The 27,948-nt window shown below is 47.5% G+C and overlaps 1 protein-coding gene across 1 annotated transcript; it reads left to right on the top strand.

The window, feature by feature from the left end:
• Nucleotides 1-498: 498 nt before the first annotated feature.
• Nucleotides 499-3,525, top strand: LOC136477725 (phenylalanine ammonia-lyase). Its single transcript, XM_066475973.1, has 2 exons — nucleotides 499-988; nucleotides 1,504-3,525. Exons 1-2 carry the CDS (start codon nucleotides 624-626, stop codon nucleotides 3,251-3,253), a joined length of 2,115 nt encoding a protein of 704 aa, XP_066332070.1. The 5' UTR covers nucleotides 499-623; the 3' UTR covers nucleotides 3,254-3,525.
• The last annotated feature ends 24,423 nt before the right edge of the window (nucleotides 3,526-27,948 follow it).

Here is a 27,948-nt window from a genome sequence, read left to right as displayed (position 1 = left end):
CTGAGGCCGAGCCGCCCACAGAGACAGAACGGAACGGAAGAGGAAGGGGGGAAGTGGTGCGCCGGAGCCGGAACCGGCTGATTTTCGCACACGCAATAATTGCCCCCGCCAACCACCGCGGTTTTCGTTTTCAGGGTTGGTGGCGTTTGTTTGTCCAGCCTCCAGCCTCCACCCTCCGCCCCGATCCGTAGCTCTTCTCTCCCTCTCAGTTGAAGGCTCTTGTCAGGAGAGAGATCACTAGTTGAGGAGCTGTAGTAGGTAGAATTCCAGGAGGATAGAGGAAGGCAATTAAAAATGAAAAAAAAACAACATATTAAAAGAGCAATTACTAATACCGAAACAAAAAAAATTACTTTGAGATCCACATCCACCCCATCGTTCACCAACCATCCCACTACAGAGCAGCGAGCGACCTGCTGGGCGGGCTCACCCTCACCTAAACCCGCCCACCCGTCGTGCCCGGCCCCGGCCACCTATTTAAGCGCGGCCTCCCCCGCCGTTTCCCTCCAAGAAGAGCACGCCCACTCCTCCGTCTCTTCTTCTCCAGTCCACCGGCACCACCACCACCACCTCCCTCCTCCAGTCCTCCTGCCACCGCGCGGCCCCAACCACAGCACAGCATAATGGCGGGCAACGGCGCCATCGTGGAGAGCGACCCGCTGAACTGGGGCGCGGCGGCGGCGGAGCTGGCGGGCAGCCACCTGGACGAGGTGAAGCGCATGGTGGCGCAGGCCCGGCTGCCCGTGGTGAAGATCGAGGGCTCCACGCTCCGCGTCGGCCAGGTGGCCGCCGTCGCCGCCGCCAAGGACGCGTCGGGCGTCGCCGTCGAGCTCGACGAGGACGCCCGCCCCCGCGTCAAGGCCAGCAGCGAGTGGATCCTCGACTGCATCGCCCACGGCGGCGACATCTACGGCGTCACCACCGGGTTCGGCGGCACCTCCCACCGCCGAACCAAGGACGGGCCCGCGCTCCAGGTCGAGCTGCTCAGGTAACCACCACCAATCGGATCCACCATCATCATTACTCCTCCTCCTGTACACATATAGTATGGTTTTGTTGCCGTATAATTAGCCATAGTGATGCTAGATCAGATCTGTTAATTGTCGGTGATCTGGTCCCGGCTAGCCCCTTGCTTGCGTCGGGAGCCTGGGACTGGGTCGCTGCCTCCCTGGGAGTAGAAGACGATTACCATGAACGAAGGGTCCCACGCTCCACTTAAATAAAGTAAGGATTCTTTGCGTCACGGTGCATCGGTGCTGCTGTGCTTTTGCCTCCTGAGAATCACGAGGCTGCCGGCTGAAGCAGTGCAGCCAGCAAACGGATGGCAAAAACGGGAGCAGATCAGTAGCCCTGACTCTTTTGTTTTCAACTCTCACAAATTATTACTAGTAGCATGTCTGGTACCGTCAGCAGGCTGCAACTTGGCAGTTCAGTAACGAATTCTGTCGGCCATCTATCGGTGCTGTCAGACTGACCATGTGCGCTGGTTCCCCTCCCCTGCAGGCATCTCAACGCCGGAATCTTCGGCACCGGCAGCGATGGCCACACGCTGCCGTCGGAGGTCGTCCGCGCGGCGATGCTGGTGCGCATCAACACCCTCCTCCAGGGCTACTCGGGCATCCGCTTCGAGATCCTGGAGGCCATCACCAAGCTGCTCAACACCGGGGTCAGCCCGTGCCTGCCGCTGCGGGGCACCATCACCGCGTCGGGCGACCTCGTCCCGCTCTCCTACATCGCCGGCCTCATCACGGGCCGCCCCAACGCGCAGGCCACCACCGTCGACGGGAGGAAGGTGGACGCCGCCGAGGCGTTCAAGATCGCCGGCATCGACGGCGGCTTCTTCAAGCTCAACCCCAAGGAAGGTCTCGCCATCGTCAACGGCACGTCCGTGGGTTCCGCGCTCGCGGCCACCGTGATGTACGACGCCAACGTCCTCACCGTCCTGTCCGAGGTCCTGTCGGCCGTCTTCTGCGAGGTGATGAACGGCAAGCCCGAGTACACCGACCACCTCACCCACAAGCTCAAGCACCATCCGGGGTCCATCGAGGCCGCCGCCATCATGGAGCACATCCTGGACGGCAGCGCCTTCATGAAGCACGCCAAGAAGGTGAACGAGCTTGACCCGCTGCTGAAGCCCAAGCAGGACAGGTACGCGCTCCGCACGTCGCCGCAGTGGCTGGGCCCCCAGATCGAGGTCATCCGCGCCGCCACCAAGTCCATCGAGCGCGAGGTCAACTCCGTCAACGACAACCCGGTCATCGACGTCCACCGTGGCAAGGCGCTGCACGGCGGCAACTTCCAGGGCACGCCCATCGGCGTGTCCATGGACAACGCCCGCCTCGCCATCGCCAACATCGGCAAGCTCATGTTCGCGCAGTTCTCCGAGCTGGTCAACGAGTTCTACAACAACGGGCTCACCTCCAACCTGGCCGGCAGCCGAAACCCCAGCCTGGACTACGGGTTCAAGGGCACCGAGATCGCCATGGCCTCCTACTGCTCTGAGCTCCAGTACCTGGGCAACCCCATCACCAACCACGTCCAGAGCGCGGAGCAGCACAACCAGGACGTCAACTCCCTGGGCCTCGTCTCCGCCAGGAAGACCGCGGAGGCCATCGACATCCTGAAGCTCATGTCGTCCACCTACATCGTGGCGCTGTGCCAGGCCATCGACCTGCGCCACCTGGAGGAGAACATCAAGACGTCGGTGAAGAACACGGTGACCCAGGTGGCGAAGAAGGTGCTGACCATGAACCCGTCGGGCGACCTCTCCAGCGCGCGGTTCAGCGAGAAGGAGATCATCACCGCCATCGACCGCGAGGGCGTGTTCACGTACGCGGAGGACCCGGCCAGCGCCAGCCTGCCGCTGATGCAGAAGCTGCGGGCCGTGCTGGTGGACCACGCCCTCAGCAGCGGCGACGCGGAGCGGGAGCCCTCCGTGTTCTCCAAGATCACCAAGTTTGAGGAGGAGCTCCGCGCGGTGCTGCCCCGGGAGGTGGAGGCCGCCCGCGTCGCCGTGGCTGAGGGCACCGCCCCCGTGGCGAACCGGATCACGGACAGCCGTTCGTTCCCGCTGTACCGCTTCGTCCGCGAGGAGCTCGGCTGCGTGTTCCTGACGGGCGAGAAGCTCAAGTCCCCCGGCGAGGAGTGCACCAAGGTGTTCAACGGCATCAGCCAGGGCAAGCTCGTCGACCCCATGCTGGAGTGCCTCAAGGAGTGGGACGGCAAGCCGCTGCCCATCAACGTCCTCAACTAAAGACGCATGCATCCGTGCATGGCCGGAGGAGCAGAAGAAGAGGAGGAGGAAAATACATGAAAAATAAAACTTGTACACGTGTATGTCCAGATCGTGCCGCCGTCGTTCTTCGTCGTTGACTTTTGGTTGTATTGATCGATCCATATGTGTGCGTGTGTGGCGTTGTTCTTTCTTCTTTATGTAGCTGCCCTGCCACCGCCTGCCATGTGCATGCCATGGCGGGCAGCGTTTTCTAAGATCCTATAAACTGTTGTATTTTGGGGTGAAGTAAATCTTACGTACTCAATTCCTTCTTCTAAGCATCCTATTCCTATCCATAATAGAATGCTCTGCTCCTGCCTCATCTTGCGGATATTGCGCTAGTGCCAACCAGTTGATCATCAGTACCAGTCCCAGAGGAGCCCCATTTTGCTAATTCAGGGGAAGTAGGATGTCACTGTTCCCAAAAAAAAAGACACACACACACATTAAGACAAAAGGCCCTTGATTAAATGATATTGTTGTTAACTTGCTGTAGGGGGCAAAAGGCCCTTGCTTAAATAAGCCGCCTACCTTTGTGCTGATCATGGTGGGGGTCCTGGGGGAGCAGAACCAGAACGCACGGCATATTGCTTTCGCTTTTAGGCTTGTTTGGCTTATAAACTGTACTTTTTTAGTCAACGAACATTATTTTTCTCTCACACCAAATTAGTCAACAGTACTTTCATCCATGACAGCCAAACAAGCTTAAACGAACGGGGCGTTTGCCCCTCGCCACGCTACTCCTACCTACCGCCAGGGACAAAAGTGATTAAGAAAGGATTGCAGTTGGCCAGCAGGCAGCAGCACTACTGTACTGTACTAGGGCAAGGGCAACGTCCAAATCGATCTATGAAAGCCAGTCAGCAACTTGACCGGGAAAATGATGTTCTCCCCTGTTCTTCCGATCATTGCTGCTACTGTATGCTGGTGCTGTGGAGTTATCAGCGAACAGGGCAATGATAGGCATGAGGGGCAACTGTGCTAGTACTCTCTCTGAGCCTCGCCTGAAATTATACTTCAGTTAGGTTGCTATTTTGTTTATATCTGAGATTGCAATCTGTTTATTTGGCGTCGCAGAATAACTATAGCTTTGTCAAGCATAAACGAGGCCAGGAATGGCACTGTGTCCGATGTGGAGTATACTACTAGGCCTTGTTCACTTTACAAATTTTTTTTTTGAACTCGATGAATAATACCACTTTTGTCTTATTTGGCAAATATTGTCCCATCGTGGATCAACTAGGCTCAAAAGATTCATCTCGTGATTTTCAACTAAACTGTGTAATTAGTTATTTTTTTACCTACATTTAATACTCCATGCAAGCGGCTAAAAATTGATGTGATGGAGTCCAAATTCCAAGTTTTTTCACTCTCTCTCCATCACATCAATTTTTAGACGCATGCATGGAGTATTAAATGTAAGTAAAAAAATAACTAATTACACAGTTTGGTTGTAAATCACGAGACGAATCTTTTAAGCCTAGTTAGTCCATGATCGGACAAAGTTTGTCAAATACAAACAAAATGTGCTATAATGTCCAGATTATAAAAATTTGCAATCTAAACAAGGCCCAAGGCCCTAATCTTCCACGGTGCCTGTCTGTCAGTTGCAGACAGTACCTGGCTGCTGGAACACGTACCTTTCTGAAGCCAATAACTAAAGGCCACGAGATCAGCAGCAGATGAGAAGGCTACCTAACACAGATCGAAACCTTTCCTCTTACCTACCACACTGCGAGGTTGCATTGCATCACGAGCAGCAGATGAGAAGGCCACCAACAGCATCCTGCCTGACGGTCAATGTTACCTGACCAACTTGGCCCTTTCTTCTGACCTGGCTTTGACGCAGACACTTCCATTCCAGCTAACCTTTAGTAACATATACAATGATAATAATAATGGACTCTGACCAGCTACAAACTGATAATGGACTCTCCTTTCTACGTCGGTTTCCCACCGTCTTTAGAGTACATTTCCACCGTTGCTCAATGTCGGTTTGAAACGAGAGCTCAGATTTAACATTGCCATGGATTCATGAGCCCACAGGACTCCTAGTGCCCCCTATATAAGGTCCCCCATACCCCCTCCTCCAGGGGATACGTCAGCAGTCAAGAGAAGAATAGTCCTCTAAGTTAGGATCTAGCCTTTGTAAATAGAAAATAGTGAGATAGAGAGTAAGGGAAGAGTTTGGAGGAAGTGTCGGCCTGTCGGTACTCTCTCTACGGCTTGTACCTTGGCGGAATCAAGTTTTACTTGGGTTTGTTTCTGAGATTTCTCTGGTAATCAACTTCTGATTTAAGTAAGTTTTGTGTTTATATTGTACATCAGGTTCGCAACTCTTTTGAGTGCTTTAATCTAATCTATAGACGCTCTAGGTTAAAGTAGTAATTGTAGGTGTAAACGTGGTGCTTAGACTCTGGTTACTTGTGGATGTACCCTGCATTCTGGACTGGTGGTAGATCGTGAGGGTGACTATAAAGCCTCGTTGAGTCCTTCATAGTCCACCTCCTATTTGTAGGCCGATTAGGACCCGGTTGCTACGGAAAGCATCCTATGTTGGTGTCTTTCCTTAGTAATGTCCCCAGTTGAGTAGTAGAAGACACAACTTACTCAAGTTAGAATTAGAGAACCTTAGTAGTCCTCTCTACGCTCCTGTTTATACATAACCTTGTTGCTACCCCTAGTTAAGTTAGACTGTAATTAATCTCACACGTTTCCCTGTGGATACAATACTTGGAATACTCCAGATGAAAGCTACAGCGGTATCCATGTGCTTACGGATTTATCTGTGTGCGTCTAAAATATACCAACAAGGAAGGTATTATCAATGATGATGCTTGTCTAAAAAAGTTTATCACCAAATACTATAAGAATTTGTTTAGTTCTCCTGAACCCTCTTTTGTAACAATGGACGAGACTCCATAGATGACATCCCCCAAGTCACAGAGGTTGAAAATCAAATCTTGACACATAACTTCTCAAAAGACGAGGTAAAGGATGCCATTTTTCAAATGAAACATGATTTGGCCCCAGGGCCTGATGGATTTCCTCCAGAATTTTACCAGGCTTTCTAGAATAACATAAAAGGGGATTTGATGGAGATATTCGAGGAATTCCATAAAGGTGGCCTTCCACTTCAAAGATTAAATTTTGGGACAACAATCTTACTACCTAAAAGCACTGATGCTAAATAAATCCAACAATACACACCAATCTGTTTGTTGAATGTTAGTTTTAAAAATTTCACCAAAATGGACACTAATAAGATGGCTTTAGTAGCCTAAAAAGTTATTCTTCCTTCACAAACTACTTTCCTTCTAGGGAGAAATATAATGGAAGGTGCTGTAGTTCTACATAAAACTTTACGCCAGTCCCATAGGAAAAAGATGAGCGGGGTTATTTTTAAGATTGATTTCGAAAAGGCCCATGACAAGGTCAATTGGACATTTCTACATCAGACCCTTCGAATGACAGTTTTTTCCCAAAAATGGTGTAGCTAGATCCAATTTTTGTACAAGGTGGTAATGTGGGAATTAAGGTTAATGACTAAATGTGCCCTTACTTCCAAACACGAAAAGGTCTTTGGCGAGGCGATCCACTATCTCCAATACTATTTAATATGGTGGTAGACATGTTGGCAAATATTATTGCCAGAACCAAACAGTATGGACAAATAAAAGGGGTAGTGCCACATTTGGTTGATGGCAGGTTGTCTATCTTACAGTATACAGATGACACGGTGCTATTCTTAGATCATGATATTGAACAAGCAAAGAACATGAAGTTACTTCTTTGCACTTTTGAACAATTATAGGTCTTAAAATTGATTTCCACAAGAGTGAATTTTTTTGTTTTGACGAGGCAAAAAATAGTGAAGCAGTTTATTCACATCTTTTTGGCTGCAAGTTAGGCACCTATCCTTTCCGATATATTGGTCTCCCAATGATTTACCAAAAGCTAAATAACAAAGACCGGAAGAAAGTAGAAGAACGAATACAAAAGGACTCAGCAGTTGAAAAGGCAAGCATTTATCAATTGGAGGTAGACTGTTACTGATTAATTCAGTGTTGTCAAGCCTTCCCATGTTTACGCTTTCTTTATTTGAAATTCCTAGAGGTGTCTTGAAGAAGATAGAGTATTATAGATCAAGATTTTTTTGGCAAAATGATAATCACAAAAAAAAATATAGACTAGTTCAATGGTCTCATTTATGCCAATCCAAAGAACAAGGGGGTTAAGAATTATCATTCTAGATTTACAAAATAAGTGTATCTTGAGCAAATCGCTTTTTAAATTAAGCAATGAACATGGTATTTGGTAGGACTTATCGAGGAACAAATATATTAAAGATAAGACTTTGTCACGGGCACAGAAAAAAATCTGGAGACTCTCATTTTTGTATGAGTCTCATGAGTGTAAAGAAACTTTCTTGAGTTTGAGAACTTTCAGGTTAAAGGATGGTAAATGTCGATGTTTCACCACCGATAGCCTACCACGGGGGTACCCGGGGTAGTTTGTTTGGGCTTCAACGTATGCAGAACTCGACGGTAAACGCAAGAGACAGTCGATTTATCCTGGTTCGAGCCCTCGACCGTGATCGAGTAATAGTCCTACGTCCAGTTTGGCGTTAGCCTTTGCGTTGGATTGATTGTAAAGTGTTGTGTTATTCGTTCTCTTCTGTCTAAGTCCAGGAACTCCGCCCTCCTTTATATAGTCAGGAGGCCAGAGTCCTAGTCGGTTTACAATGTAGAGTTCCTAGTAGGATTACAGAATAATACTACTACTAATATTACATGGAAAGAGCCCTAGTTAGACTAGGGATTCTCCCTTCCTTGTGGGGTATCCCGTGGGTCCCGTATCGACAAGCCTCTGAGCACTTCATGGTTGAGCCCTGGAAGCCTCATCTTGTTCCTTCAGGTCTTGCCGAGCAGGAACAAGCGTCGTTCGAGTGCTTTCTTGAGTGAAACCATGTAGCGCTTCTTGGGATCTTCGAGTGGTGCGTGCTTTTTGAAGAAAAAAGTACTCCCATCTGAGTGTAGCCCCCGAGCCTCTTGCTATTTGGAACAAGGAGCTAGAGGGTCTTGCCTTAAAATTGCTCTGATTCTTCGTCGAAGGGCTCCCGAGCATATACCTGGATTTTTTATCAAAAAGAACTCAGATATAGCTCGGTCTGGGTTCTTTTTGTTGTGAGGCCTTGAAGTGGTCTGTCTTGAAGAAGTCCTCTTGGTGACGTGCGCTTTTTCGTGGAAAAAAGTGCACTCACTGAGTGTATCCCCCGAGCCTCTTGCTATTTGGAACAAAAAGTTGGAGGGTCTTGAATCTTATGTTGTTTGAAAAGAGCTGAAAAACCTCTCCTGTTGCAGCCCCCGAGCGTATATCCGGGTTCTTTTACTCAAAAAGAACTCGAATGCAGGGTTTTTGGCATATTCTCTGGTAGTCTGCTGTTGTCAGATGTGGTTGTATGATAGTGGTTGAGTGTAAATGTTGTTTGCTCACGAGTTGTACAGTGTTGGTATATCCTTTCGAATATGCTTGTCCTTGAGTACTGTTCCTTCACGCCTGAGTCCTCTTTCATTGAATTCTGTCTTTTCACTGTGTCCTTTGTTAGGTTTGTTCTGTTGGTGCTCCTGGTCCATGTGCACCGCTTCTTTGGTCTATAAATACCCTCCTAGTGTGCTGTTTTGATTCATCGAGCATTTTGTTGTGTGGTCTGAAATCTCTGTAGTCATGAATATGATAGTTTCTGAAGTAGAGCAGACCCCGGGCGTATCTTGTAGTTCTTGTATATCTTGTCGTAGCTAGAGGGAGTCTTGTGATAGAGATTAAAGGTAGACTAATCTCGCAGCGGCATTGTACCAGAAGGTATGTGGCGGTAGTTGGAGGAAGTCTTGTGATGCGGGATACGTTCCTTCATCCAGTAGTTCTGGGTAGATCCCCCTTGCCTGCCCTGCGACTGTCTGATGCAGATCAACGCCTGATCTGGTGTCACATCGGACTTGGGTAGACAGATGCCTGCTGGGCTTCCCTGTTCCATGTTGTCCTATCGTGCTGCTGACTTCCATCTCAGATGTTCTGCGTCCGTCCTTTGAAGAAAACAGTGTAGCCGAGTGCGGTTTGTTCTACCGAGTAGCAATTTGGAACACGTAGTCGTTCCAGAGCCTAGTTGTGTCTGGGTTCCTTTTTGCTACCTTGCTCGTCGTAGTACCGAGTTCGTTGGGTCTTGTAAGATGTGAAATCTTGTAATTTTTGAAGCCATTTATAATGGAAAGAATCTTGTCTTCTGGGTTGTCATTCTTTTTTCCTGCTGATGTCCTGGTTGTTTGTGAGATTCCCGAGTTCTTTCTATAAGAACCGAGTTCTTGTGTTCCTTATGAGGTAACCCTTTGTTGCTTCATGGTTGATGAGTTCTTTTATAGCAATATGTTAACTCTGCTTTGGTGCTGGATGGATAAGTCTGACATCTGCCCATTGAACTGTACCTTTGTGTAGAAGTGTGACGTCTATCATTTCAGCTTTGTCAGTTGTGTTGGGAAATGAACCATTGCGTTCTGATGCCGTGTTTAAACGGGCCTAGTGGGCCATATTTTTATTGCTGTAAAAATCTATTTAAAGACCTTCTTTCTTCTTTTTCTTTGCTGTCCTACTTTTGCCTTGAAACCCTAGTCCTCACTCCACCGTTGCCATTGTCGCCGTCATCTGAGCGCCGCCGCCTGACCGTCATCGTTTCTTAGTGCCTTATTGCTTTCGCTAGTTTATGGGTAGGAAGAAATCAGCGAGCAAGTCCCAGGCAACCTTTGTAGACGAGGAGGCATCACTTTCTATGATTGAAAATCAAGAATTCATGGTCATGAGGGCTGCTCAGAAGGTCTGGCCGGCTTTGACTACGACTGAGGATCAGTTGCACGAGCTTGTCAGTGATTGCCTGATCCAGGACAAGGAGATTGCTGAGTGGAGAGCTCTAGGCCAGCATCGGGTCCCAGCTCTGGGCTCTGGTGAGATTGTTCTTTTTGTCTCCTTTATCCGTGCTGGACTCTATCTTTCTACCTCTGCTTTTCTTCATTGCTTTCTCAATTATTTTGGGATTAGTTTGAACCATCTTACTCCCAATGTTGTCCTTCATCTTTATGTTTTTGTTCATCTTTGTGAAACTTTTCTTGGAATTCCTCCTTCTTTTTCTCTCTTTCGTTACTTCTTCCGTCTGAAGCCCCAACCCCACAGCGATGACACCCATGTTCTTGGTGGCTGCAGGATTCAGTTTCGGTAGGGTCGTAAGAGTAGATTCTTTTATTATGACTTAGTTGATTCTGTGAGGGATTGGCATGCTGACTGGTTTTATGTCGCCAATATGATTCCTCCTCTTGCTGTCCATTCTGGTTCTGGTCCCATGGTTAGCGATCGGTGGGAAAAGAATCCCCTGATGGTGGATGAGCTCCAGGCAATCAAGCCATTTCTTGAGAGGATATGTGCTCTGAAACAGCAAGGCTTGACCGGCTTCGGTATCATTTCTAGTTTTCTTCGCCGCCGTGTTCAACCTCTGAAGGAGCGAGAGAACTACAATTTTGAATACTCTGGAGTGGAGGACCCTTCTCGTATGGTCCCTGCCCATGAGTTGACTGGTGAGGAGGTGCTCGAGCGCCTTTAGAAGATGTTGAAGGGAGTAAGCGTCGTCTCGCATACTATCCCTGAGTATTATGCTAACAACCCGCCTCCTGCTGTGAGTTGTTTTTTCTTATGCTGGTACTTTTTGTATTTCCTTTGCTGTCTCCACTATTCACTTAATCTTTCTTGTCTGGTTGTTTTACTCTTTTATAGGAATTGGGGCGTAACTTCGTTGATTCGATCCCCCTTGATGACTGCCCTGCCATTGTGGAGCTTGGGGAGAATCTTGCTAGGGCATCTTTAACCAATAAGTTTCAAACCACCATGATGTTTCCTGGTGTTTCTTCCGCAGTTCTTGACACATATGTAGAGTATGTTCCTCATCCAGTTCCTCGAGCTTCCCATAGTGTTGGAAAAAGGGGGCGAGCGGATTGTTCTTCTTCTGGTTTGCCTGCCACCAAAAAGTCTCACCAATCGAGTACTCGCCCAGGTACTCAAGTTATAGGTAGCGTGCTCCTAGGTGAACATATTAATATGCTTTGTCTTTTTGTTGTTTGTTTTTGCCTCTAACCAAGTAATTTTCTTCTTTTTCAGATGGCGCTGTGGTTGCCATGTTTGAGAGTGAGGAAGATGAGGATGATGATGTGCCCCTTGTTACGCGTTGGTGAGTTGTTTTCTTGTTTTTCTGCTATTGAAAACGTCTTTTTGTTCTGACTTTGTCCTTGTTCTCTTGTAGTAAGCAGTCGTCGACCTCGAGTTCTTTTGGAGCCCCGGTATCGACCACGCCACTCCTGTTGCAAGGTGGTGGTGATATTTTTGCTGCTATAGTTCCCCCTGTAAGGTCTTCTGTTGGTCTTAGGGGTTTTATGAAGAAGAAGATAGCTAAGTGAGTGAATCCTGGTTATGTTTCTTTGCTTCTGTTTTCCTCTTCTCTGATTCATATTCTTATCGTCGATTTTCCTTATCATCTTGCAGGCCCTCGCCTTCCCTTAACCCTCAGTCAACTTCTTGTTAGTCCTCTGGTGCGCCCCTGTGTTCTGAGTCTCGGGACTCAGAATGTGCGGTCGGTGAGGTGGCTATGAGGGGGACAGGGTTCTCTGGTGATTCCATAGCTGCTGATTTGCTGGCTCCGGAGGTGACCGTGACCGTGGCGGTGGAGCCATCTGAGGAGGTAGCCGGGGCTTCCCAGGGTACGGCCCTGGTCTTGTCTTCTTTGCCTCGGCTGGCTTCTCCCTCTGCTCCTCTTCCTAGTGGCGTTCAGTGTTTGGATGATGATGTGGTGCAACAATTCGATGCCACTCATCAGTTGTCAGAGCTGACCGCTGCCTGGGGAACCTTCGCGACTTCTTTCAGAGAAAAACTCTAGGTAAGTTTTTTCTGAAGTTCTTTCTTTGGATGTTCGTCTTTCTTCTGTTCTTATGTCTTATTTTTCTCTCTCTTTGCTCAGTCTTTTTCTTGGGATCATACCGGCTTCTTTTTCTCGTCTAAAACCAAGAAAAAGTTGTCTTCTAAGGTTAGTGCCCTAACAATAGAGCTTGACCTCTGTCGAGCTGAGATGGAGACCGAGCATCAAACGCACCAAGGGGAGGAACAGGCTCTCTGGGTGGTTGAGGCGGAAAAGCAGAGGGATGCAGCTGTCCAGGAGGCCTTGAAGAATGTGGAGGCCATGAAGAATGAGTGCAATGGTATTACGGGTTCTTTTTGTTTCCTCTTGTATTCAAATTTCCCTTTCTGCTGACTTGTTTTTGGTGCCTGGTCTAGCTCTCCGAGTTGAAAAGCAGAAGCTCTCGGAGGGTATTGAGGAAATGAAGACACTTGCTCGTAATAGTCACAACAGGGCTGAAGAGGTAATTACTCGTGCTGAAGAAGAACTCACCCTTGCCAAATTGATTAGGCGTGGAGCTAATAGGGATCTTGTGCAGGTCCAAAAACGGTTGAAGTCTTGACTAGTAAGTTGGCGACGGCTACTGAGAACTAGAATGCTTTGTGGAAATCCTTTCAGTCAGTAGTCGATCTTCTCCGGACTCCATCGGATGATGGTCAATCTTGGGCTCAGTTTATTCCCCAAGTTTTGACCCATTTCCAGGAGTTCGTGAAGAGATGCGCCCAACTATGTACCAGAAACGTTCTTGCCCAGGTCCGGGTTCTTGCTCCGGGGGTGTCTTTGTCCAAGATTGTAGAGGAAGCCAAGAGTCAAGAATATCTGGATGTCGTTGAAAAGATGGAGCCTGAGGTCGAAGATTTGGCCAGGAGGATTGTAGATAATCTTAATATTGATATTTCTTCTCCTGAAGACGATGCTTGATGTATTTGACCTTTGTACTCTAGCCTCTATAATAGGATATTATACTTCTTTTTTAATGAAGATCCTTTATTTTTCATTGATGTCTTCTTTGCCTAGATGTCTTTGATTTTGTCAAGTGCTTGTCATGCTTTCGTCTACGCCGTGTAAACAACTCGGTATTTGTAGATCGTTGTCTTGACAAACTTTCTTGATTTATCAAGTGCTTGTCTGGCTTTCGTCTGTGCCGTGTAAACAACTCGGTATTTGTAGATCGTTGTCTTGACAAACTTTCTTGATTTGTCGAGTGCTTGTCTGGCTGCCGTGTAAACAACTCGGGGTAAGTAGATCTTTGTCTTTACAACCTTTTTATTCTTGTTAGTACTGAAAAGACTTAGGTCCAACGATCTCAAGCATCTTTAGTTTCTTCTTTTTAGCTTTTTGCTTAATTCGAGATGTGACCAGCATCTAGCTCTTTATCTGGTTGTAAAAACATCTTAGGATCGGTTCAGGTGTTAGCTTATTAGCTACCCTCATCGGCGGGCTCAAGCATCTTTTTAGCTCTTTTGCTCTCAGCCGGTATGCTCAGGCGTAATTTCAGCCATTTTGCTTTTTGGGTCAGGTGTTAGCTTTTTAGCTACCCTCATCGGCGGGCTCAAGCATCTTTTCAGCTCTTTTGCTCTCTGACGGTATGCTCAGGCATAATTTCAGCCATTTTGCTTTTTGGTTCGGGTGTTAGCTTATTAGCTACTCTCATCGGCGGGCTCAAGCATCTTTTCAGCTCTTTTGCTCTCAGCCGGTGTGTTTAGTGAAAACAACTCAGGAAAAGTCGTAATAAGACATCTGTTTGTCGAGGAACACCATCTTTATTGATCATGAACGTTTACATGCTTAGTGAAAACAACTGGGGGAAAGCCATAATAAGACATGTTGTCGAGGAACGCTATCTTTATTGATCATGAACGTTGATCTCTTGTGGCTTGTATATATGTTCTTCCTTGTGTTGTTTTCATTTGTAGAATCTTCTTAGTTGGCTGATGTGCCATGTATTGTTGACTTCTTTTCCATCTTTAGTTATCAACTTGTACGTTCCTGGTCCGGTGACTTTTGTGATAATAAAAGGACCTTCCTATGGACTGAGTAGTTTATGGCGTCCGTCAGTTTTTTGTATTCTTCTTAGTACTAGATCTCTGATTTGGAGTGATCGAGGTTGGGTATTCTTGTTGTAGTGGTGTCTTAAACCTTGGAGGTATCTGGCTGATTGAAGGGTAGCATTTACTCTGACTTCTTCCGTCCTGTCGAGTTCTAATCTCCGAGTGTGTTCTGCTTCTCCTTCATCATATTGTTCTATCCTTGGTGACGTCCAGATCAAGTTGACAGGTAGTACTGCTTCTGATCCATAAACTAGGAAGAAAGGTGAGTATCCGGTGGCTCTGCTTATTTAAGTTCGTAGCCCCCAAACTACTTTGGGTAATTCTTTAATCCATTTGGATCCATAGTCCACTAGTTCTTTGTACAATCTTGGTTTTAATCTGGCTAGTATGAGTCCATTAGCCCTTTCTACCTATCCGTTGGCTTCTAGATGTGCGACTGATGCGTAATCTATGCTGAAACCACAATCCCGTGCTCAACTTTGGAATTCTACAACTATAAATGGAGAACCCAGATCTGTGATGATTTGATTGGGCATGCCAAAGCAGTGCATAATGTCTTGGATGAACTCGACTGCTTTGGCTGCGCTATATTTTGCGAGTGGTTTGTATTCAATCCACTTGGTGAACTTGTCAATTGCTACAAAGATGTACTCAAAACCGCCCTTTGCTTTCTTGAGAGGTCCTACTTGATCTAGCCCCCAGCAGGAGAAAGGCCAAGCGGGAGGGATGCATATCAGATTGTGAGCTGGTACATGAGCTTGTCTTGCGAACATTTGACAATCATTGCATTTTCTGATGAGTTCTTCTGCGTCTTTCAAAGCGGTTGGCCAGTAGAATCCGGTTCAGAAATCTTTGCCGGCTAGTGTTCTTGAAGAGGCATGATTTCCACAGCAACCTGAGTGTATTTCTTCTAAGATTTCTTTGCCTTTTTTCAAACGAGACACATTTTAGGAGTACTCCTGATGATGTGGCTCTTCTGTATAGCTTGTCCCCTACTAGGACGTAGTTCTTGCTTCTGCGAATAACTCAGGTAGCCTCCGCTTTATCTGCTGGCAACTTATTCTCTTTGATGTAATCGATAAAAACCTGGGTCCATGAGATGGTGATTACCAAAATCTGGGTGCCTTTAGCTGGGAGTTCAGGGGTTATCTCTCCAGGTTGTTTGATAAAAGGAGCTGATAACTCTTCTATGAATACACCGGGTGGTACCTTCGCCCTGTCTGACCCGAGCTTGGCGAGGACGTCTGTCGCAATATTAGAGTCACGCAGGAGATGTAGAATTTCCAATCCTTGAAAATGTTTTTTGAGTTTTTGTATTTCAGCACAGTAGGCACCCATGTTTTCTTTGGTGCAGTCCCAATCTTTGTTGACTTGGTTGACGACTACCGCTGAATCGCCATGTACGAGTAATCGCTTGATTCCAAGGGTAATTGCCACTCGGAGTCCGTGGATGAGGTCTTCGTATTCTACTTCATTGTTTGTAGCTTGCCATAATATCTGAAGGACATACTTGTGTTGCTTTCCGTCTGGAGAGATGAAGAGAACACCTGCACTAGCTCTGCCTAGCTTGAGTGATCCATCAAAATACATCTTCCAATGGTCAAGGATGGTATTTGACATAGGTTGTTGAATTTCTGTCCACTCGGCAACAAAATCGGCAAGGGCTTGAGATTTGATTGCCTTCCGTGGGGTGAAATCGATATTGAGAGCACCAAGTTCAACTGCCCACTTAGATATGCGCCCTGTTGCGTCTCTATTGTGTAGGATGTCTCCGAGTGGGAAGTCTGTCACCACGGTAATCTTGTGGCTTTCAAAATAGTGGCGAAGCTTGCGTGAAGTGATCAGGAGGGCGTAGAGTAGTTTTTGCACATGCGGGTACCGGATTTTTGATTCTGACAGTACTTCACTAATGTAGTATACAGGGCGTTGTACTTTATGTACGCGCCCTTCTTCTTCTCTTTCTACGACTATTGTTGTGCTGATCACAGTTGAAGTTGCTGCAATATACAGCATCATGTCTTCGTTTTTCTTTGGAGGTGTGAGAACGGGTGAGGAGGTGAGGTATGCCTTAAGTCTTTTGAAAGCTTCGTTGGCTTCTTCTATCCACTTGAACTTGTCTGTCTTCTTTAGTAGTTTAAAGAAAGGTAACCCTTTTTCGCCGAGTCTTGATATGAAGCGATTGAGGGCCACCATGCAGCCTGTTAGTTTCTACACATCTTTGACACTTCGAGGAGGGCCCATTTCTGTTATGGCTCGAATTTGCTTGGCGCTGGCTTCGATTCCACGATGACTGACCAAGAATCCGAGTAGTTGTCCTAAAGGAACTCCGAATACACACTTGTTTGGGTTCAATTTCCACCACCACATCTTCAGGTTTTCGAAGGTTTGCCTTAAGTCTTCAATTAGTGTGTCCCAGTTCTTTGTTTTTACTACTACGTCATCCACATATGCCTCTATGTTTTCGCCAATCTGATCACCAAGGCACGTTTGGATAGCTCTTTGGTATGTGGCACCAGCATTCTTGAGTCCAAACGACATGGTCTTGTAGCAATAGGCACCGAACGGAGTGATGAAAGATGTCTTGCTCTGGTCTTGTTCCTGTAATGTGATTTGGTGATATCCTGAATAACAATCAAGGAAGGATAATAGGGCAGATCCTGCTATTGAATCAACTATCTGATCAATGCGTGGCAGCCCGAATAGATCCTTCGAGCAGTGTTTGTTGAGATCTGTATAGTTGATGCACATGCGCCACTCGTCCGTATTCTTCTTTTGTACTAGAACTAGGTTTGCTAGCCAATCTAGATGAAGGATTTCTCTGATGAATCTGGCTGCCATTAGCTTTGTAATTTCTTTTTTAATTGCTGCTTTCTTGTCGGGTGAGAATCGTCATAGCCATTGCTTCACAGGCTTGGAGCCCTCATTGATATCAATTCTGTGCTCAGCCAACTCTCTTGGGACACCTGGCATGTCGGTCGGCTTCCAAGCGAAGATACCTTTGTTGTCCCGAAGAAAGTTGGTGAGCGCGAGTTTCTATTTTGCTGAGAGATGGGCGTTGATGGTTGCCGTCTTGGAGGGATCACCGGTGCCCAAGTTGATTTGCTTGACGTCGTCTTCTTTTGGTGGTGCGAGGATGCTGGGCTTTTTAGCCGGTATCTCTAGTTCTTCTGGGCTCGTTTCTGTGGCAATAGTGGCTATTTCTTTTCTACTATTGGCGATTTGTGCTTTGGCTGCAATTTGAATTGCCTGGACGTCGCAGTCAAAAGCGCGCTTCAAATCACTTCAAAGGGAAAGTACACCATTAGGCCCTGGCATCTTAAGCAATAGGTATGGGTAATGTGGTATCACCATGAATTTTGCTAGAGCTGGGCTCCCGAGGATTGCGTGATATGATGAGTCAAAGTCTGCAACTTCAAACTTGATGAACTTTGTTCGGTAGTTTGAGGGAGTTCCAAAAGTAACCGATAGAGTGATTTGTCCAAGTGGCATGGCTGCCTTGCCGGGTACTATCCCATAAAAAGGGGTGCTCGTTGGTGTAATCATCCCGGCAAGTTATAGTCTCATCTTCCTTAGCGTTTCTGAAAAAAATGATGGAGTCTGGCTCCCCCATCGATTAATACTTTTGTGACAGTCATACCGGCGATAGTTGGATCTAGAACAAGTGGGTAATGGCCTACATTTCCTATGCTAGTCCATTGGTCTTCTCTTGAAAACTGGATTGGATATTGTGACCAATTGAGATATCTTGGAGTAGCCGGCTCTGCTGCCATGATGGTTCGTAGAGCTAGCTTTTCTTGATGTTTGCTTCTAGAATCTGAGGCCCCAGCGAAGATCACTGCTACTGTCCCCCTAGATTTTTGGAATCTCTTGTCTTCGTGGTTGTCTTCATCTTTTTCTGATTGTCTTCTTTAGTGCTTACCTTATTATCTTTTCTTCTGTATCGCTCGTTGAAGGTGTAGCAATTTCCAGTGGTGTGATTTCCTTTAGGATGCAAAATGCAACGCATGTTTTCAATGTCGTCATACCCTCTGGGTTTGGAAAACTTCCTTGATTTATTAGCCATCGCCATGGTGTTGTCTGGTCCACGTTTTCTTTCCTAATGTCTGATATTTTGATGATTTCGCTTGTCCGGGTTGTTTTGGTTGTTTTTATCCGAGAACCTTTCTCGTGTCTTCTCCTCTGCAGTAATCATCTTTTCTACTGTGCGTCTGAATTCTTCATTGTTTCTCGGGTTTTCTTTGCAGAAGTCTTAAAATTGCCACCTAGCCATAATTCCGTGAGAGAAAGCTTCGATTACTTCTCGTTCGGTGATGTCATGTACTTGAGCACGTAGCTCACCAAATCGTCGATAGTAATTTCTAAGAGTTTCGCCTCCTTTCTGCTTGAGTCCTTTTAATTCTGCGTGGGTGATGGGATGCGTAACGATGCCCACAAAATTTCCACAGAAAACTCTTTGCAAGTCCTCCCAATTTCTGATTGACCCTGGATTTAATTTGTCGAACCATTGGAGGGGCATGGTTTCCAGTGCCATGGGAAAAAATAAGGTCTTGATATCGTCGTCTCCTTCGGCTAGTTTAATCGACTACGAGTAAATCCTAAGCCACTGCCTTGGTTCGGTCTTGCCATCATATTTAGAGTGGTTGGACGGCTTGAACTTGTGAGGTAGTCGTATTGAAGCAAGTCTGTTTGCAAAACAGGGGAATCTATCGTGCGCTCTAGCTTCTTTGTATTCCAATTCGGCACCTCCTTCCTACCAACTGTCGTTTTGGTGAGAGTAGTTCTACGGGGATGTCTAAATAGGTGCTTCGCTTCTGATCTTCCTTGGTTGTTCGGTTTGGTAGTTTTGACTATGGTCCCTTCTACTTTCTCTATTGTGACTTCCACTTGGTCCAAGTCTCTCAAAAGCGGACTTCCTTTGATTTTGATCTTCCTTCCTATGAGATGTTGACCTGGCAGGTAGTCTTGAGCGGGCCCTTCCGTCGTGCGTCCTTAGGGCTGCTGACTAGAGGAGGTCTCGGAGCTATTCCTATTTTTCACTGGGAAGTGATGTCGCTCTGAGTTCTTCTAGTGCTTCTCGGATTCTATTGTAGGGTGTATTCGCCGCACATCTTTCTTCGACTTCTTGTTCTGATTTTCTTCTATCGTACTCAGTCAGATCTGACTCATATTTGATCCAAGCTTCCTTGTGCTACCTAGCACGGCGTTGGCATCCTTGTTTCAATTTGTTTCTTCTTTCTCTAGCTTACCTCTGACTCTCGGTCTCACCATCGTGCCCCTGGATAAAGGGTGATATGTTGGACTCAGATTCGTCCGATGACCTGATGTCGGGTGCTTCTGGGGGACCAAAGGTGATCGAGGACGGCGAACCATGAATACTTCTCGTGCGTGAATTGTTCTATTATCGGTGTTGGTTTTCACACTGTCGGAGTTGTTGATGATTTTAGTATAGGCTTCAAGGTCATAGATCGAGTCTCCCTCTTAGTAGGATAGAATTGCTATCGTTGTCGTGCCGACTAGTTGGGTACCGCTGTCCTCAGGAACTGAACCTGGCCAGTGGACGATGCAGTCTTGAGATGTTATATTTAGTACGAGACCTTCCTAAGCTCCTTTTAGTGGCATTCTAAGCACCGGATCGAGGGATCCTTCGGGCTGTGTCTGATAAGATTTTGCCATGTTGTGGAGTCCGAACAGAAAAGGACCCGACTTCTTGAAAGAACTTTGAGTGTATTCTGAGTTGTATTCTTGATAGGCCGAAGCCGTGTTCTGGAACCCTGCCGGAAAAGAACTTGGTTTCTCGAAAGAACTTGAGTAAGATTCCATCTCGAATGCGGAGCCTAAATTTGAGTTGGATGCGCAAAGCCACGAAATGTGAGTTGGATCGGACATCACGAGCCGTGCGAATCTTCTAGTGAGTTGATCTGTCGTAGTCGCCAAAAAACAAAGGTCTTCAAGGTGATCCAAATCTTCGAGGAGACAGCTTTGGAGCTTGCCATCGTCGCCTACCTCGCAGATCCATGAACCAAAGATGAAGGTTGATCCCATCGAGAAGATCATGTTGTCGAGGTCCGTCGAGCTCTCGAATGCAAATTCGCCGAAAGCCCCTACCTGGCGCGCCAGCTGTCGATGTTTCACCACCGATAGCCTGCCACGGGGGTACCCAGGGCAGTTTGTTCGGGCTTCAGCGTATGCAGAACTCAACGGTAAACGCAAGAGACAGTCGATTATCCTAGTTCGAGCCCTCGACCATGATCGAGTAATAGCCCTACGTCCAGTTCGGCGTTAGCCTTTGCGTTGGATTGATTGTAAAGTGTTGTGTTATCCGTTCTCTTCTGTCTAAGCCCAGGAACTCCGCCCTCCTTTATATAGTCAGGAGGCCAGAGTCCTAGTCGGTTTACAATATAGAGTTCCTAGTAGGATTACAGAATAATACTACTACTAAGATTATATGGAAAGAGTCCTAGTTAGACTAGGGCTTCTCCCTTCCTTGTGGGGTATCCCGTGGTCCCGTATCGACAGTAACCAAATCAGGTTCTGGGAAGATACCTAGTTAGGGAACCAACCACTACAATCCCAATACCCAACTTTATTTAACATTGTTCGTAGGAAACAAGCAATTTAAAGGTTGTAGACGTATTAAGCTCAATTCCACTTAATGTTGAGTTTAGAAGGGCATTATAGAATGGAACCACCTAGTAGCAAGGATGGTAAATATTGACGTACAACAGGGTAATGATAGTTTTGTTTGGAGTTTGCATAAAACAGGTTTATTCACAGTTAACTCGATGTACAGTTTCCTAATCAGTAATGGCTTAAAAGTATCACAACTTCACATGTAGTTTGGCGACTTAAAATCCCCTTGAAGAAGATTAAAATCTTTATTTGGTTCTTTAAAAGAGGGGTTATTCTCACTAAGGATAACATGGCAAAGAGGAATTGGAATGGAGATAGGTCCTATTGGTTTTGTAGCAAACCTGAAACCATCCAACATCCACTACTACAAAAATGATTTCGTGAGGCACTACCCTCTTATTAACGTAGGCGGGCACAGTGGGTGTCCGCCTCCGTTAATTTGCGGCAAGGCTCGCGACCGAGCACCTGCCTGCATTAATTATCAACCGTTAACCCATTAACCGAGGTGGGTGGGTTAAATCGCAAAAACAGAATTCAAATTCAAATAAAATAGCGGGCTATTTTTTTTAAAAAATGAAAAATGATTAATAGAGGCGGGCATATTAAAAAGGGCTGCCTCCGTTAATCCGTTTGCGGAGGCGGGCGCCTTAGTGCTGCCACCTCTATTAATGGTTATTAGCGCAGGCATTCGGTGGCTGCATGTGTTAATGGTGTTAACGCCCGCCTCTGTAAAGCCGCATTAATGCATTCTTTTTGGCAGAGGCGGACGCTTTACCTACCTCCATTAACCCAAAATACCCGCCTGCAATAAGATTTATGTAGTATTGATCTCTCCTTTGATTGCTCACATGCCATGTTTTTATGGAGAGCGGTTCATATGGTGTTAGAAATTAAGCCACCTCAAAATGCCATGTAACTTGTTTAATGGATGGTACTCTTAGAAAGATAAGCATTTTCGATCACTCTTACTGGTTAGTGCGGCAGCCATTTTATAGTCAATCTGGATAACAAGGAACAAAGTTGTTTTTAACAGTTGTTGACCAATTCTCTTTTGCGGGTGTTATTGGGGGGGGGGGGGGGGGCATTGGCTTCGGTTCGGAGCCCAATTACAACGGTGTGAGGTTCAACAAGCGCTTATGGTGAAGGCTTGTCGAACTTTGGAGACCACGGCAACAAGTCTCTTTGCGTCCTATGTTCTTTGTTTAGAATTGGGTTTTAAGTTGTTTTTCTTACAAGAACTTTGTTTACAGAGTTGTTAAATAAGTTATGATAAGTTAGTCTGACTCCTCTTCAATGAGGATGAGTCCGGATACTCTTTCCATTATCTAAAAAGTCAATCATGTGCAACAGACAAAGTAATCGGCTTGTCGAAGTCCAGGCATGTGCCGGATTCATCATATACGTGAGAGTCGCTGGTTGATGGAACGTGCAGAGAAGCCGTGCACTTCCGGGGGAGCTAATAATGGTTTGGTGCTCGGCGGTAAGGCGACACCCAGTTTGTGTTCTTGAAACTGAAGAACAAAAGGTGCAGGCTGAAGAGAAGCATGTGCATGTTCTTTTCGACTTTTCTCTGAGACTAAAGAGAAGCATGTGCAGTTGTGCCGTGCATCCATATGCAGGATTTTCTGACCATGTGGTGCCAAAGTCAATAAATTTCCATTTAATTGAAGAGAATTTTGAATAATCTTTTCCTTATGGCAAAGACTGTTGAAAAGTCGGGCTGAAAAGTATTATTCGCTGATTTGTTGTGAGAGAAAAATATTGTACTATGGCTGATAAGGCAGACTGATAAATTCAAACGAACAAGACCAAAAGAATTATGGATTGTATAAAAAAATGTACGTGTGCTTATGTTTATGTTTTGACTAGCAAACTGCCAGTTCAGTATTGCTTGTTGTGAGACGGCAAACAAGTGGTATAGCACTACCAACCTTGTGTGTATAATCTATAATGTACTCTCATTTTTTTTCATGAGAGGAAGAAAGGATGTCAACATGTCGATGAAATTAAGTTCAGTGGCGCAAAAAATATTTTATTGGTAGGTGCAGAAAGAAATATTAATATGTTCAACTGTTAGGTACACCATGCATGTGTCCTTAATTAGCTGCCATATGCAACTAACCACGGATCGTGTTGGTAACATGCATCATTATGCTTTAATCTCGCCGCAAGGCAGTATGATAATCCCCAATACAATGGACACCATTAAGCAGAGAAGGACAGCTGACTTCTTGCTTCCTGTTATGGTCATGACGAACCACATAGATCCTGTAAATCCCATCTCTGTAAATCACAGTGGTAACAGCTGCTTGGATGATGAGCAGAGCCGATAAGTCAGGCATGTGTTCCTTTCATCTACGAAACAAGAACTAACGCTAGTCCGTTGCGCAGGACCCACTAAGAGAGGTGAGAAGGGGATGTCTAGTTGACCTAAAGTTGGATCAGATTGCTATTACTGAACTGTTGCTGAAAGTTAGTTCCAACTACTAGTCCCCTGAGACAGACAGAGCAGTAGCAAGCCTACACATTGTTCGTCCCAAGTCCCAACCATGATGTCGAGGCGTGCGTGCGTCCATGCTCCCTTGCCTTCCCACCAAGAATTCAGATAAGGTCACAATAACATTTTCACAGGAAGTGTTGACCCATTGTGCTTTGAACAGACCTACGAGCAAAAGCCAAGTATATTCCTTTGATTGTTCAATGGCTAGAAGCATTTGTGTAATTTTGTTTATCTTCTTCTGTACCTTTTTTGTTTCCTGAACTTTTGTACCTCTTGGATTTATTTTTCAATAAATTTCAGTAGGGGCTTACACCCCTCCTATTCAATCCAAAAAAACAAAAAGAATAGACCCTATAAAAATTTCAGCTCACTTCAACTTTGTCGTTTAGAGTTTTGAGTTGTCGGTGCAGAAAGTGACCAACACGTAAATATTTGTAGTTTAGCCATACGTTGTGATCGGAGGTGGCCTAGCACTCAATGACACAGGGTTTATACTGGTTTAGGGAACGTGCCCTACGTCCAGTTTGAGTCGGTCGGTGACTTTATTCCTGAGCCCAGGTGGGCTCGAAGTTTGCAGTGGGGTTTAAACGAGAAGGAGAAAGATGGAGGGTACAAGAGGTCCGGTCGAACTCTGGTCAGAGGGGCCGAGAGTGACGGGAGATCTGCTATGTGCTATGTGTTCGAGCGTGTGCTCAAGATTTGAACCTGGTGGTTCTGTTGTTATGTACAAGTGAACTTGATCGATCTGAATCAACTTAACTGTTGAAAGAGAGCGCATCCTCTTTTATAGATGAAGGGGGTGGCCTTACAGGTGAGAGGAAGAGAGTACGTTTACTGCTAAGTCTTGCTGCCCACGCTGGCAGGTATATGATGATGGTAGACGCCCACAATACTGCTGAATGTCAGATGTACGTGGGAGGTTGTGTCATCTTCTTCAGGTATGGCAGATGTCGGTACCTGCTATACCGTTGATGCCGAGAGGCATGCAGGGGGTTTTACCATGTTTGCCTGGCACGGTAAATACCGGCGCCCACAACACTGTCGATGCCTCAGAGGCACACGGGGGGAGCCTTACCGTATTTATCTGGTATGGGAGTTGATGGCACCCACAACACTGTAGGGGAAAATATCGGCGCCTACAAGGGAAAATATCGGCGCCTACAACACTGCTTGCGTTCTGTCATGCCAATGAGGTCGCAGGGTACTGTCCTGCAGGTGTACAGGGTACGATCTTTGGTATTGCAGTTGACTTGAGTGTGCTGGCTTACTTTCTCTGTCCATTTCCTGGTCCCTACCGAGCGGGCGTCCCCGGTCGGTTGGTCCCAGTCGGCTCTGATTGCGCCAGTTGGAGAGGAGTTGTAAGCAGGGGTTCGGCGCATCCCCGGTCGGAGAAGCGGGTCGGAGTCGGAAGTGGTGTTTGGCCAGGCCTTTCGGTCGGAGAGTCCGTCCGGAGACGGGCTAGAGACCAAAGCGAGCTCTCCGATCGGAGAAGTGGGCCGGAGTCGGAAGCGGGTGTCGTTCCTCCTCGGCTAGGCCTTCCGGTTGGAGATTGGATCGTCCTTCTAGCCTGACGTCTAGGTATTTGGGTCGGCCCATGAGTTGCGCGTTGCTCGTAACATTGTCTGTTGGGCCGAGCCTTTGTTGGGAAGCCGGTCCATGAGGGACCACGGGTTTATGAACCCGACAAGAGCCTCCAAGCCCCCGGGCGATTCGGGTAGAATCGTTTGGGGGATTTTTGTCTCGACGGAGCGCACCCGTGGGTGTAGCCCCCGAGCCCCTGAGTGATTTGGGCAGAATCATTTGGGGGGGGTTTCGTGTCGTCAGCGAGGGAAGTTTTTGTTTTCTCAGTGGGTGCGCGCGAGCGCACCCGCGGGTGTAGCCCTCGAGCCCCCGGGTGATTCGGGTTGAATCGCTTAGGGGTTTTTTTGTCAGCGAGCGTGTGTGCGTGTTTTTTAGTCGATACGGAGTTGTCGCAGCCGAGGCGGTTAGTTTAGGGATCGGGCGAGACAGATCTCGCGGATCCTAGCATTAGTGCAGCCCGCGCAGCTGAGGTAGTTAGTTTAGGGATCGGTGGATCCTGGAGTTGGTGCAGCCCACGCAGCCGAGGTAGTTAGTTTAGGGATCGGTGGATCCAAGGCAGTTAGTTTAGGAATCGGTGGATCCTGCGTCGGTGCAGCCCACGTAGCTGAGGCAGTTAGTTTAGGGATCGGGCGAGTCGGAGCTAGCGGATCCTGGCCTTGGTGCAGCCCGCGTAGCCGAGGCAGTTAGTTTTGGGATCTTGAGCCCTTGAGTCCCATTAGCCTTTGGCAGGGGTCGGTTTGAGTTTTGTGCGTTACCCCGTCCTTCATTTCTCACAACCGGAGGGGCTGAGTTTTGTCGCTTGCCTCGATCGCTTAGGCTTGAGTGACACACTCGGTGAGCTCGCTAACGGGTATGATCGAGTGAAATCTGGGTCTGTCGTTCATGACGGGTTCGGCATAGCCCTCTTGTGACATTCCACTGCTCCTTTACCTGCAACCCGGCATATGCCTAGGTCGTTCCGGAGACCGACCCGGGTGGCCCGCTGGCCTCCCCTCAATTGAGATTCTATGGGTTTGGCAAGAGGTTTAGGATCGAATGAGAAGGTTGAGATGACCCTGTCTGCTTTGGGGCAGACTGGGCGAGGACCGCATGGGGCTCATCTATGTTTTCTCCCATGCCTCTATTTGACGCGAGGCGGCCTCGAGCCCATTGTGGGTCAGCCTTCATACCCTAGTTGGTCGTTGCTCATGTTGAATGAGGCAACTGCCGCTTCATGACACAACACGGAGCGTTGTGATGTATTTCGCCGCACGTGCGATGCCTTAGTTCCCGAGCCCCAGACGATTTAGGACCTGAATCATCTGGGGGGCACGGGCGTATGGAATGAATGCATGTATGAATGTATGAATGATTATATAAAGAAATAGCGGGGTTCGGTAGTGTTACCTTGATGACTCGAGTGACGGGGTTTAAAGAGCTCCAATCGGAAATGTCCGACCGGGACCCGTGCTCGTCGTTCATGACGGAGTCAGCATGGCCTACATGGGATGTCCCTTTGCTCCTTACCTGTCTCTCGGTGTTATCCTGAGCCGTTCGATCGACTTAGGAAGCCCAATGGTCTCTCCTGGCGGAGATCCCGTTGTTTGGGTTTTTTCCAAGTCCCGCCTGGGAAGGCAGAGAGCCGCCTGCGCATGGTGGTGCTTTGGTTCTTGCGCCCGAGGTGTGGTAGTGGTGGGCCATACCCAGGCCATGTCCCATCTGATTAGGCACCATTCCATCAGGCAGTGCGTGTCTCATCGGTCAGGGCGCGTCCCATCGTATCCCATCTGCATTAAATGGGGAAGGGAGAGGTTTTTTCGCCCCCATCGTTTCATTTTTCCCTGATCGCCGTGCCTTCCCCAACTATTGCGCCCTTTTTTAAGGAAGAGAAGGGAGAGGGCTTTCGCCCCGTTCCTTTGCCTATTCCTCATCTATCGTCTATTCTCTTTCTTCCTTCTCGCCAAGAGCGTATGAGTGCCGCGGTGGTTCCTAGGAGAGAAAAGGGAGAGAGCGAGGGAGAGGAGCAAACTCACAAATCCATTCATGGACCCAGAGCGAAATGTCAGGCTGGAGGTCATCCACTATGAGGGAGTCGGTGCTGGAGGCCTTCGCCGTGAAGGGGTTTCTGCCGCTGAAGGAGGTGGCACACTGGAGGGCTCCCAGGAGAGAGGATTTCCCGCAACCTTAGCTCGGTGAGATGGTTTCCTTCCTCGCCTTCCACAAGCGCAGGTTAGGATACCCCGCGAACTAGTTCCTTGATAGGCTCCTCAATGAGTGGAGTCTAGAGCTACATCACCTCAATCCGACTGGGGTGCTGCATATCACCGGCTTTGTCACCGTCTGCAAGGCCTTCCTCGGGATGGAGCTGCACGCGGACTTCTTCTGGTGGCTATTCTCTGGGTGAACTTTGTCGGTGGGGAATCTGCCGGAGGCCGCGCCGGTGGGGGGCTTCGCCCTATAGAAGAAACCGAGCATGGGGGCTCGTATCTCGTGTACATCCCCTACAACTCCAACCGAGGGTGGCACAGGGAGTGGTTCTATATTAGGAACCCAGTGGAGGCATCGTTCCCGGTGTTCACCGGTGAAAGGCCAGAGAGGCGGGAAAGTTGGTCATGGGGCCCTTCCTATCAGGAGAAGAAGAAGGTGGAGATCATCGAGGCGGAGCTCCAGAAGCTCGTGCGACATGGCCTTGATGAGGTACGGGTGTTCCACACCCTCTACCACCATCGGGTTGCTCTATTGGTGGAGAGGTCATGGTCGATGTGGAAGTACGGTGGCCCGACGGACCCTGATCGTGCATCACCGGAGGAGCTGCCGAATGACGAGGTCTGGAGTCGCCTTGACCAGTTGTTGTAGCTGAAGCCCAAAGAGAAGGTCGATGGAAAGCCTGGACCTCTCAACGCCTTGGTGGTGTCCAAACTGGTATGCTCCCCTCTCTTTACTCCGTGTT

Source organism: Miscanthus floridulus, chromosome 8 (genome assembly GCF_019320115.1).
Source record: "Miscanthus floridulus cultivar M001 chromosome 8, ASM1932011v1, whole genome shotgun sequence".
NCBI lineage: Eukaryota > Viridiplantae > Streptophyta > Magnoliopsida > Poales > Poaceae > Miscanthus > Miscanthus floridulus.
This window is presented reverse-complemented; position numbering and strand designations above follow the sequence as displayed.

Coding starts and splice junctions, on each gene's coding strand:
- LOC136477725 (XM_066475973.1), top strand. CDS start 624: ATGGCGGGCAACGGCGCCATCGTGGAGAGCGACCCGCTGAACTGGGGC. Junction 989..1,503: donor CTCCAGGTCGAGCTGCTCAG/GTAACCACCACC, acceptor CCTCCCCTGCAG/GCATCTCAACGCCGGAATCT.